Source organism: Vipera berus, assembly GCF_964194415.1.
Source record: "Vipera berus genome assembly, chromosome: 3".
In the NCBI taxonomy this organism is placed as follows: Eukaryota; Metazoa; Chordata; class Lepidosauria; order Squamata; family Viperidae; genus Vipera; species Vipera berus.
The window spans coordinates 76,499,441-76,512,769 of NC_138204.1; the positions used below are offsets into that span (position 1 = coordinate 76,499,441).

General features: G+C 36.2%; 1 protein-coding gene across 1 annotated transcript in view; it reads right to left on the reverse strand.

Moving 5' to 3' along the window:
* The window catches only part of ADGRL4 (adhesion G protein-coupled receptor L4), a 120,745-nt gene that overhangs the window by 40,613 nt on the left and 66,803 nt on the right, over nucleotides 1-13,329 (reverse strand). The window contains exons 4-10 of the mRNA XM_081325497.1: nucleotides 11,328-11,483; nucleotides 10,505-10,572; nucleotides 9,015-9,191; nucleotides 8,730-8,913; nucleotides 6,323-6,439; nucleotides 2,844-3,037; nucleotides 662-838 (exon numbers count right to left, since the gene is read on the reverse strand). Of these exons, the coding sequence (XP_081181623.1) occupies nucleotides 662-838; nucleotides 2,844-3,037; nucleotides 6,323-6,439; nucleotides 8,730-8,913; nucleotides 9,015-9,191; nucleotides 10,505-10,572; nucleotides 11,328-11,483 (1,073 nt within the window). The remainder of the gene's footprint in view (nucleotides 1-661; nucleotides 839-2,843; nucleotides 3,038-6,322; nucleotides 6,440-8,729; nucleotides 8,914-9,014; nucleotides 9,192-10,504; nucleotides 10,573-11,327; nucleotides 11,484-13,329) is intronic.

Sequence of the window (13,329 nt, forward strand, 5' to 3'; positions counted from 1 at the left end):
GCTGGAAAACAAGGTAGCGATTGCAGGAGGATAGGTTAAACTATAGATAAATATAATGCTCTTTGTCACACTGCAGAGTCAGACTGTCAAAGAGACTTCATTGATCCATGCAATTTTATCAGGGATGCTGAAACTTTGGCATGCAACTGTCGCAATTCCTATTGTCTGTGAAACATGGTACATGGACTCATAGCTCGCATAGGTCTCTCATTTCCATTGGACCTTTCTTCCAACTAACTGTAGGTGAGAATACTTTTTGAAATGGAAGATTCATTTCGAGTTCAGATTTTTTTAAAGCATAAGGCGGCCCTTTTTTTTTTAAAGACACATCAAAAAGTAAATGAACAGCTAGCCAGTTTTTAAAAACATGAGGTGTTCCATGATAAGCCATGGAAAATGAGAAGCAAACAACCCTCCAGCATAGAAAGTAAGATAGAAAAGGGACTGCATTGTATCACTAGATATCTAGACATTCTAAGAATGTGATGTTCAGGGTCAACCTAGCCACAGAAATATCTAATCCTGAAGAAGGAAGTGGAGGAGGAGGAGGAGAAGATTAATCTGTTTGCAGAAAGTATACCTTATACATGGGGTTTATGACCCCAGAATAGGAAAGACTAATTAGAAAATTAGTCTTTAAATTAAAAAAGAAACCACTTACAACTTTAGAGCCATTTGAAGACATTAAGACTGCAAAATGAGTAAGATGGTTACATCTGCATGAGGTATGTGTGCTATTGGAGTGGGTCCTCTCACATCCTTCTGTGGCCCACTTCCCTTCCATCGTGTCTTCTGAATAATTCCAAAATACACATTTAATATCCTTTTTGCCTACAGTCTGGAGCAGAAACAAAATGTGTTAAGAATGATAAATGGCATACAATTGTGTGAACCTCTTCTAACAAACAACTTCACCCCTGAAATTTGGCATGTCTTAAAAATCTGGCTTTTTCTTTAGCGCCTGGGTCACGATGCTAGTTGCATTTTATGTCATTGGACAATCCATTAGGAATCACAGTTAGCTTTTTTTAATTGATTGCTGTCTTATTTTGTTTAGTCACCCAAAACCAGTATGTTATTCTTTGCTTGCACCTTGTTACCCTAATTTTGCCAAGGTGGTATATATACTTCATTTTCTATTGGATATATTTGACTTGCTTTCAATATTGAACTTCTAACATATATATGAAAAATGCCTCTTTTTTAAAAAAAATATCCTTCTACCATCTCTTCTCCCTTATTCTACCTCCAAAGTTCACACATGGGTTGTTGTTGTTGTTATTATACCCTGTACCTCCTCCAAATAATTCACAATAGGTCCTTGACATTCATGGGAGTGCCTACATCAAGAAGCACTTATTTTCCAAAAATATTTATATGAGCTGTGGTGGCGCAGTGGTTAGAATACAGTACTGCAAACTATTTCTGCTGACTGTCAGCTGCCAATAGTTCAGCAGTTCGAATCTCACTGGCTCAAAGTTGACTCAGCCTTCCATCCTTTGGTAAAATGAGAACCCAGATTGTTGGGGGCAATATGTTGACTATAAACCGCTTACGGAGGGCTGCAAGGTATATACGTCTAAGTGCTATTGCTATTTAGTGGGTTTTATGGCTATGTGTGGATTAGAATGGTCATCTTTTCAATCCACATTTATCATTCTGTAGCTCTCAGCTGTTATGTACTATCACTGTATAATGGCAAGTAATCCAAAATGAAATATCCAGACTTATACAGCTATTCTGTAAAACTGTCACTGTGATTGCTGATGGCTATAAGAAACAGTGGCACTATACACTTAGATGCCCTGTTAAATTTTATTCTTTGTGTTTGTTGTACTTTGCTAAGTAATATAAGGAATGCAACAGTCTCACACTTTGCAAGTGGAAAATGCTCAGAATTGAGAGTAAGAAGTGCAAACTTATTGGCATTGACCCTTTAGGATCTCATAATCTACTGATCATCAGGGAGCAGTAGGGTATTGATAGAATGTTAAGGGGTTTACTTCATCTATTACTATTTGTCTAAGAGATTTCTAATCTGAAATATTTCTTTTTTCCCCTTTTTTTCCTGGGTATATGGTAGGAACCAACCATCTACGCTTTACTTATTCCTATAATGCATTTTCTATAAATGAATTTTCTTTTACACTTACAAAATGTGCTTAATTCTTTCTTGGGTGCTGTTCTCTTTTTCACAAATACTGATATACACTTTAACCTTCAACAAGGAAAAAACTTGGATTGCACTTGCCCACTGTTGACAAATACGTAATAAGACTTCCATGCATTTATTATTCTTGTCGCTTTACTTATTCCTATAATGCAGGGGTGTCAAACTGCCGGCCTGCGGGCCGGAGTGTCACGGAGAAACCGCGCCCATCCCATTTTCGGCAATGGGAAAAAGTTCCGATACGTCGCACGACGTCACGTGATGTCGCGAGTTTGACATGCCTGCTATAATGCATTTTCTATAAATGAATTTTCTTTTACACTTAATTCTTCCTTGGGTGCTGTTCTCTTTTTCACAAATACTGATATACACTTTAACCTTCAACAAGGAAAAAACTTGGATTGCACTTGCCCACTGTTGACAAATACATAATAAGACTTCCATGCATTCATTATTCTTGTCAATTTCTAGCCACACTTTTCAGTAGCTACTTACTCTCACTCACTGCCTTGCACTTGCTGTGCTAAATTCAATGTTGTAATTTCCCTTCTAATTATATTGTGCCATATTGGCTAAACAACAGAGTTATAAGAATACTGCCAAAGCAGCCCTTGCAACACACAACAGAATAATTACAGTCTTAAGTGAGAGACGATTTAAAAAGAAAGCTTACCTGTGCATGTTTTAAAGTAAATATTATGTTCTCAGCTGAATACAGCCCAGGTGGAGTGGACCTAATTGCAACAGCTATAACTGATGAACCTACTATTTCTCCATCCTCTGTATTTTCTGTCAGGGACAGGTTCTGTGGTAATGAAAGCAGAGCTCCAATATTGTCGTATCGCAGAAACACAACTGCAACTGTGCCTATCCATCAAATAAAACATGCTTAGTGGTTTGTGAATTGTTGATTTTTTTAAAAAAAACAAAACAGAAATAGTAAAACAACATTTAAAAAACACCAAGGAAACAGTGATCAAAAGACCTTTGTAAAACTCTGACAAGAATATCAAATCAATGAAAATTTTGCAGAACATTTATGGAGAGGCTGAAGAAACAGGGGGAAATATTTGCTTTTGAAAGCAGTAAGGGCTGTGCCAATATTAGAAATTAAATTTAATGATAAAAAAATTAATCCATGAATATTGTCCATATTTTTGGAAGGTAAATCTTCCAACTGTACAATTTAAGAGACTGTTAAATTCTAGGCATCAGGGGATTAGTTTCCAATCCCAGACACAGGGGTGTCCACATTAGCCATTGCAACTATGCAAGTGAATCTCCACCTCATTTTTAGATGCATCAACCAAAGGGTTAAAGTGGGGAAAAAAAGGTTCAAGATTTTGAACATGTAGTCATGACTGCCATTGTCTTTTTTTAATGCCCTTGCACATCCCCTGCTCATATAATTCTCCAAGCAGTATAGCTCTTATAAACTGGACATCATTCTGAATGTAGACCTACCAGTAGTGGGATTCAAATATGTAAACAACCGGTTCTCTGTGTGGATGCCGCTTCCGGAAGTCCATTCTGGGCCTGGGCAACAAAAAATTAGCTACCGGTGCAAAACGGCTGAATCCCACCACTGAGACCTACTGAATATCTTTTCCTAACAAGTGACTTTGCTTGGAAATTGTAATGACAGAAGGGTGATCAAAATGATTATGAAATATAAGAAACCTCAGCAAATGCTTTTAAAATCCAGTAATTTGGATTCCTTACTTCTCATCATTTAAACTTAAATACAGTATATCCAAGCACATTTATACCTTGCCAAGAATCTTGCCTCCCCCTATTGTTATGATCAACACTAAGCTCTGAAAGCATTTATGTTTGGTGCTCCTACTGAGATAGAAAGTCACATTAAATACTGTGTACAGTATGGAGAAGGAGCAATCAATAGGAGGCTAATTTCGGGATCAGCTCATACATAGAGTTCAGATGTAACTCATAAGCAGACTCTGATACTTTGATACTCTGATGCAAGAATGGCATCAAAAATATTTGCTTCCATTTTCAATTAACCACAGTTTCTCTGAACCACAAGCTGTGATTAGGCAAGCAAACTCACAAATCAGAGTTTGACACTGGCTTGTAAGCTAGCTACATTTTGTCTTGGATCACATAAAATGAAAACTCTAATTGTCTACTAAGGGATGCAGAAACTTTTTATCTCATTGTAATTAACTCCATGAATCACGTGTAGTGTAAAAGATATGTGACATAGTCAAAATGTAAACTTTAGGTTTAATTTCTTTTGCATTCCTCCTACTCCATTCCAATTTATTTTAAAATAGGGAAAATAATACTTTGCAGACTACATTAACAAGACCTCCTAAATTAAAGGTCCATCCTACCAGGAGAAAAACTTTTAAACTATCAATTTCAAGTAAAACAAAACAAAATTTGAAAAAGGAGCAATATTACCACTGCCCCAGTGTACAGTTAAAAACATAATTTCACTTGTGGGATTATAGTCCTGAAGTTAGATTCAAGGGGTATGATAAACCATGTACTACTTTATCACTTTGTGCAAAATGATGTCTCTTTTTATGGGAATAAGTGACTTGCTTAAGGGATGGAAAGTACTTATATATTGGTATATTAAATATCCTACATAACCGAATATCTGCCCCTGAAGACTCAGATTGCCCAGCTCCTGTTGGACTTCTCTCTTTTACATCCCCTCCTTTTTCTCACCAATAATGCACTTTCACAAATCTCCTTTCCTGCTTGCTTTCAGAAAACTATAGACATTAAAAATGGGAAGGAACCTTATAGAGCATGGGTCAAACTCGCCACGTCATGGGCGCGGCTTTGGTATGATACATCAGGCCTGTGGGCCGGCAGTTTGACACCCCTGTTATAGAGTATCCAGTCCATCTCTCATATGAATTCTACCATTGTTCTAGGCAGGCTGCTTATTTTTTCTTACTTTTAGAATTTTGATTTTTTTAAAAAAATATTCCGATTGTCCATCAAACATCCATCCATCCATCTCTTAATTTTAACTTGTTCTTTGTCATGCTTTCAGCCTCAACAGATAGCAGCTCAATCTCTCTTTTGAATATGATAACTTTTGATATATGCAGTATGTAGACTTGTATTTTATCTTTCCTTTTCTTTTTCTTTTGAGAGCTAAACACATCCAACTCCTTTAGTAGTTTTTATAGGGATCTATGTCTTCCCTGTTTGCTTCAATTTTATTTGGAACTCTTTATTCTGAAACCAGGCAATTTCACTCTCCACATCTTCTTCTTTAGCCTTCCTGGGTGTACCCTTACAACCTTGCACTAGCAGTTTGTGTTCTTCCCTAATTATTAATCCCTGTTTCCATTTTCCATTCCATTTCCATTTTATTTTTTGACACTGTGCTTTCCCCATTTCCCCCACCCCCTTTTCCAAGGAGTTTCTGCTTGTGATTTCAGTATTTCATTTACTAGCTTCTCCTATCCCTTTAAGGCAGGGGTCTTCAAACCTGGCCCTTTTATGATGTGGCCTTCAACTCCCAGAATTCCTCAGCCAGCATGCCTGAGAGTTGAAGTCCACAAGTCATAAAAGGGCCAAGTTTGAAGACCACTGCTTTAAGGCTTAGTTATCCTTTAGAGTTTAAGCCCAAGGTATGCTGCCCATGTATCACTTGAGTATTAAAACCTTCTTTCTCTTCAGCTACTCTAAGTAGGATTTGAGGGACAAGGAGGGGACCAATGAGAAACTAGTGACTGAAACCATGACCAAAATGATGGAGAACTTCTTCTACACTGTTTCTCAACCTTGGTGGCTTTAAGATGGGTGGACCTCAACTCCCAGAAGCTGGCTGGGGACTTCTGGGAGTTGAAGTCTACCTATCTTTAACCTTCCAAGGTTGAGAAACTCTCCTCTGCACTATTTCAGTGATTCTGCTCAGGATTCATGGGAGACAGTAGTTTTCACAATCTCATTATCAATCAATGTATGCTACGGATCATAAAATACTTATGAAGATTTATTCATGGGAGAATGAAAATTCCAGAATGGCATAAGATTTTTTTTTCCTACTTAACTTTATATTGGATTTTTTCATACTGCAAGTGGCTGATGAATGTTAGAAAAAGGGAGGATTTTCCACTGAGTCCAGGTATTGTACCAACAACCCCAAGCCACCATCCTAACCTTTAGCAGAAGATATTTCGCTTTTCTTTGCAGAGACCTTAATGCTGTCTGCTCCCATCTGAGTATTTTGGTTGATGATGTTCACCTTCTCTGTGTCAAAAGTATAAAGCTTTACAGCTGAAAAAGAAAAAGGGGAACAATGACTTTTCAAGTAACAATGACACCGAACACTAACTTCATATAAAATTCTGCAAGAACAGTTACAAGCAGATCTCAACATACAGCCACAAATGAGCCCAAGCAAGAAGTGGTTAAATGAATTTTGCCCTGTTGTACGACCTTTTTTACCACAGTTGTTAAGTGACTCACTGCAGTTGTCAAGTTAGTAACACAGTTGTTAGGTGAATCTGACTTCCCCGTTGACTTTGCTTGTCAGAAGGTCGAAAAGGAAGATCCGGGACACTGCAACCTTCATATATATGAGTCAGTTGCCAAAGCATCTGAACTTTGATCATGTGACCATGGGGATGCTTCAACGGCCATAAGGGAAAAACAGTCATAAATCACTTTTTTTCAGAGTGGCTGTAACTTTGAAGGGACACTAAATGAAACACTGTAAGTTGACTACTATTGTACATTGGGCTGTACAGTTATTACAGCTTTGAAAAGCACGATGTTATTAATCTTTTAAAAACAACAACAACAACCCCTCAATGCAGTAACTCCACAGCAAAGTGCAGTGGTGCAAAAATAACAGCACATGTGTGGTGATCCTATTATCCGCATGATCCTATTATGTGCTTGTATCCAATTTTCAAGTACATAAATTAATATGTCAGTATTAACACTACACATTTATATTAATGTGTTAATTTATATTAACTCTAGGACCACTTTATTCATAGTACTGTAGGTGGATGTCCTTTAATTCCATATTTGTACCTTTTCATTCTTTGCCTGTGTGTGTGTGTGTGTGGGAAATGTAACCTCTAATTTGCTTTGCATTAAGCGAGGTTTGGTAAAGAATAACGAAAGCCACTTTCAGAAGAGCTTCCACTTTATTAAAAATGTATTTCTGAAAGCGAATACCAATTTCTTTAAAAGCACAGGAGACAATACCTTTGAAAGTGTTTATTTTGCAATCCATTTAGTATGCATTTATGTGAAGATAAAGGCATACAATTCAACTGCATTGGACTATAATGATATTTGTTGTCAAAAACAAATAGTCCCAAAATCAACCCCCACCCCCCACTGCAGTGTAGAAATGAGGAAGTAGCACATGAAATCTTTTAGCTTTACATTTCAGTCCAGTCCAGTGCTTTAAAACAATGGAAAAGTCAATGAGCAATTTTGTTATAAACAGAACAAACGTTTGACTGATGGGCTGGAATTACTGAGCTGTATACTCCTCCTTATGCAGAATTTTTGTTTAGTTATTTATTTTGAAAGAACGATAGTTTTCAATATGCAGGCTGTCATTAAAGGCTTAAAAAAAGAGGTTCTCCTTTTTTCTAAAGATGTTGAGGGATACTTTCAGAAATTTATGGATGGTCTGAAAGTCAGGAAAGAATAGGGTTTTTTTTCTATTCTGATTCATGCGTTTAGCCAGTGGAAAGAACTACAGGTAGTCCTCAGCATACAACAGCTCATTTAGTGACCGTTCAAAGTTATAATGACACTGAAGAAAAGTGACCTATGACCATTTTTCACACTTACGACCGTTGCAGCATCCTCGTGGCTACATGTTCAAAATTCAGATTCTTGGCAGGTGGTTCATATTTATGACATTTGCAGTGTGCCTTGGAGTCCTGTGATCAGCTTTTGCAACCTTCTGACAAGCAAAGTCAATGGGGAAACCAGATTCATTTAACAACTGTGTTACTAACTTAACAACTGCAGTGTTTCACTTAATAACTTTGGCAAAAAAAAAAGATCATAAAATGGGGCAAAAATTCACTTTAAAATGGTTCACTTAGCAACAGAAATTTTGGGCTCAATTGTGGTTGTAAGTCAAGGACTACCTGTATACCCCTTGTGTGTTAAGTTAAGAGACAGTCATGAAACAAATTCATAGGCTGCTTGGGGAGCTGTTTCTCTCATTGTGGGAGTTTAAAGACTTTCATGTGACCCACGAGCCAAAGGCTGTCTACCTTGAGAAATGGGACCAATAATCAGGGAAGAAAAGAAGTGAGTGGGGTCTCTACATCTCTGGTAAATGGAATGGTTTATCTAAGCTTCTCCCTAATACATGTCAGGGTTAGATGTGCAAAGTCAAGAGGTTATCTAACCTTCCATTCAGTTCTAAATACCAAGAATAAATAGTTCACATCCATTGGATTTCAAACAAACTTACGATGCTGCTTCTATCGTCAACAATTTGTCTGCAAGGATGGAAATAAAGAAAGCAAAAAGAAGAACAAACAACCTTCATTATTATTATTATTTTTTGGTTCCCTGTGCATACCCATATCACTAGCATTAACTTCTACTTCTGCCATCTTTGGGAAGTTCTGAGATAGCAAGGCTGTTGTTTCCTCTGCAGCATGCATCAGTTTGGTAAGGCTTCTTCTTCTGTTGTCTGCTGGAACAGCTTCCCAAGCTGCCTTCTTATCTTCCTGAACAAAATTATTTACACTACTAACAAATTCCTATTGGGTTAATAAAAAAAAATATTATGTTAACTTTGTGTGCTGTATCCTGAATAAGACATCTTGCAAGTAACCAAAACTTTAAATCCCAGTTCACTCACGTTAAGAGTTTGATCTCGAAGCCTCCCATCAGAAGTTGTGTAATTTGTGGCACTCAGCAAGGAAAAGGGTACAGATAACATTTCAACATAAGAAATTACTTCAAGTGGTGTAATGGGTCCTATGCTGTTCTTGTTGATTTCTTGTAATACAGCCAGAGGATCTTTTAATTCACTAATCTGAAAGAAAGTTTTAAATCATTATGCATGTCATCTAATACTTCATTTCAAATGAAGAGTTATAATTGGTGCTCAATTGGTACTTAAAAAGTTGCTACTACCACTCTTTTTTGCTGAGCTTGAAAGAGAAAGAATTGTATGGTGATAAAATATAGGTTGTCTACAGAGAAGGCACAGGTTCAAATGTGACCTTACCATGAATTTCTGGATAGGAATAAATATCTCTAAGTAAGGTAATCTCACAACGTTGCACTAAGAATGTTTTGCTCAATACCTAAAGATTATTTTTACCCAGAAATTCTTACCCTTGGATCAGGATAAATTTAATTCTAATTAATTCTAATTATCACTTCCATCTACCAATTTCAGGGTATTTCTGTTATATGGACTAGTTCAGTGGCTGGACTACCACTGCAATAATCCACATGCTTAAACAAGAAAGATACCTAAATATATATTACTTTTCTATTTCTCTTGTTGTGGAATTGTAGGGTTGTGAGAAAATTTAGTGTGGGAAATATTATTAATTTAAAAAATATATTAGATGTTTGTAAAATATCTATATTCTCAGATCAGAATATAAAAACTGAAATCTTCTTTGAATCATAGCCTGATTCCATGAGGCAACATAAATAAAACCTCTAACTTTTATATGGAAAAGAAAGTTGTAATTAAGTTTTGAGGTGGTTCTCTAGCTTCCAGAAAAAATGAATACTAGTTTTGTACAAGGAAAGTCCATTTTATTTTTATTCTGGGTGTGGCACTATAGAGTCTTTGAAGCTTTCATAAAATTAAAGTAACTAAGGAAACTACAATGAATCCAAGTGTATTTACTTCAAAAATCATATTATAAACCCTCTTGGGTTTGTTCTTGCCACACACTGCAGGATATTTTCATTCTGCAGTTCTGTGCTCCGTCACTTTGACCACATAAGTTAGGTCAATGAATCAGATGCCTATAAAATGTCTAAAATTAATGGAAGGTTACAAGTCACTATGTCTGGTATATTATCATAAATGGATATGAAAGGATTGCTATAAATGTATACTGTAGGAATGTGATAGCTATGGCTTATTCATTACATTTATTGCCTATTTTTCTTCAGAAACTTTTGAACTTTACCATGTTCTCTTAATTGCAATCCTATGGGATGATATAGACCAATACCAATAAACTCAAAAGTATCCAGTTAATTTAATGACAGAATGAGGATTTGAACTTAGGTCTTCCCAATCCCAATCTAATGCTCTAAGCATGACATCAAGCTAAAAATATCTGACAACAAATATATAACTATGTAAATTTTACTTACTTTAGCTAAAGTTTGGTTAATGCTTTTAGCTATACAGTTGATCTGTTCACAGGTTGTTGTTGGTATTGCTGTAGCAATGAAAAAATAGAGTAATTAACCTGCCATACCATAATAATTATACATAGTCAATTTCTAGTCAATGAAAGAAAGCCTCAATGACTTTATGCTTTCACAAAGGCCAAGATGTATAAAGTGCTCCTCCAAGACAAATATATAAGCCTTAATTGCCAAAAGTAGGCTAGTGAAAATTATTCAGTGTATTTTTCTGTTTAACAGTACATTGGTTGGAACAATTAGAAGAAAAGCAAACTTCTATTTTATAATGACAGGGAATTTATGATTTAGGAGATTGACTTAGTGTGTGTGCGCATGTGTGTGTGTGTGTATTGGCTTTTTTTCAAGAATATGCATTACATAAGAAAGTGCATCCCTGCAGTGGTTCCCATCATTTGTGTAAATAAATCATTTTGTTGCACGATGTGCCCGAATTTACAGCCTTTGCTGGATGACACCAACATGCAAAAGAGGCCATTTGTGATATTTGTATAATTGCATGATTATCTACATGTAAATCACTGCAGGAATTTGATCTCTTGCAGGTGAAGACAGTAGTGTTGAGATCCACTTAACTTTCATTGTATGCAGGGAAATGACTTCTGTATTTCAACAGGCAGACATACATTTTTTAAAAAATATATAAATTTGAGTATTCATGCATTGCTGCATTTTCATATTCAGCTGATTAATCTAAGTGAGACAGATATGGGTGGGCTTCTCAGAAGACACACTTCTCTAATAACAGATAAACCATAATATCATTTACCTTGGCAGGAAGTGCCATCATTTGGTTTAAATGGTAATTTTCCTGTGGATGGTTGATAACCTTCGTTACAGGTGCAGCTGTATCCTCCATCCATATTCTCACATTGTGCATGATCTCCACAGGCATCGGTTCCCAGTTCACTGCACTCATCTATATCTGAAAATTATGAGAGAAATTGATTTTTTTTAAAAAAGCTTGTACATATGAACATGTTGCTGTTTTGATAGCAAATCAACAACATATCCATACTTCCTATATACAGTGAGTCCTAAAAATAATTTTAAGAAAACTAAACACTTCATCCAACTGTCATGAAAACATGCATGGCCATTATAATTCTAGCTCAAGTTTGTTGCAAGCAGTACTTAGTTTTGGAAACCGAGATGGTGCTATGCCTCATACCTGCTTAGAAAGTACTTGTCTATTAATTGTAAACTGGACTCTAATTTCAGTTTGTTTGTGATACACGAAGTTTTCTTGCATGAACGAAATGCCCTTCACAAAGAGTCACAATATCTTTATTCTTTATTATATATTTCAAGTTCAGTTGAAAGTTCCATTAAAAGCTTCCCCCCCCACTAAATTATAAGCAAGAAAAGTACCTAACTAAGCTTATCCTTTAACCTTGGATACTTGAATTCCCATTTATACTTTTTTTCTAAAGTAAGAATTCTTGACATTGAAATTGTATAACAGTTAGCAAGATTTGATATCTTACTATTAATTTATACCTTTTCATGTTTTGAAATTGGTGCATATTAATTATTGTAATAGCAGAATGTGAATTATTCATGTTGAACTATCTGAAATAAGTAAAACAGCTTTTCTTCCCATTTCAAATGGATCAAAAGTTTTGCATTCAATTTAACGCTATGCTTTTCCTTAGTGCAATCCAGGTCACCTTGACAAATATATATATATGCACCACGGTAGACCAACTTCAGGTTTATGTGATCTGCTTTGTTTTTATTAGAATCATAAATAAAGCTATTAAAATATCTGGTAATGAGTGGAGCTTGTGCAATTTTTATGTGGTAAATAATAATAATAATAATAATAATAATAATAATAATAATAATAATAATAATAATAATAATAATAATAATAATAATAATAATAATAATAATAATAATAATAAGTTGGAAGGGACCTTGGAGGTCATCTAGTCCAACCCCCTGCTAAGGCAGGAAACCCTATACTATTTCAGACAAATGGCTGTCCATTCTCTTCTTAAAAACTTCCAGTTTTGGAGCATTCACCACTTCTGGAGGCAGGTTGTTCCACTGGTTAATTGTTCTAACTGTCAGGAAGTTTCTCCTTAGTTCTAGGTTGCTTCTCTCCTTGACTAGTTTCCATCCATTGCTTCTTGTCCTGCTTTCAGGTGCTTTGGAAAATAGCTTGACTCCCTCTTCTTTGTGGCAGCCCCTGAGGTATTGGAACACTGCTATCATGTCACCCCTCACCCTTCTCTTCATTAAACTACACATACCCAATTCCAGCAACCGTTCCCTATATGTTTTAGCCTCCAGTCCCCCAATCATCTTTGTTGCTCTTCTTTGTACTCTTTCTAGAGTCTCGACATCTTTTTTACATCGTGGTGACCAAAACTGGATGCAGTATTCCAGGTGTGGCCTTACCAAGGCATTGTAAAGTGGTATTAGTACTTCACCTGATCTTGATTCTATCCCTCTGTTAATGCAGCCTAGCACTGTGTTGGCTTTTTTGGCAGCTGCAGCACACTGCTGGCTCATATTTAAGTGATTGTCCACTAGGACTCTGAGATCTCTCTCACAGTTATTACTATCGAGCAAGGTACCACTATACTATACCTGTGCATTTGATTTTTCCTGCCTAAATGTAGAACCTTACTTTTTTCACAATTGAATTTCATTTTGTTAGATAGTGCCCAGTGTTCGAGTCTGTCCAGATCCTCCTGTATCTTAAGCCTATCTTCTGGAGTATTGGCTATTCCTGCCAGCTTGGTGTCATCTGCAAATTTGAT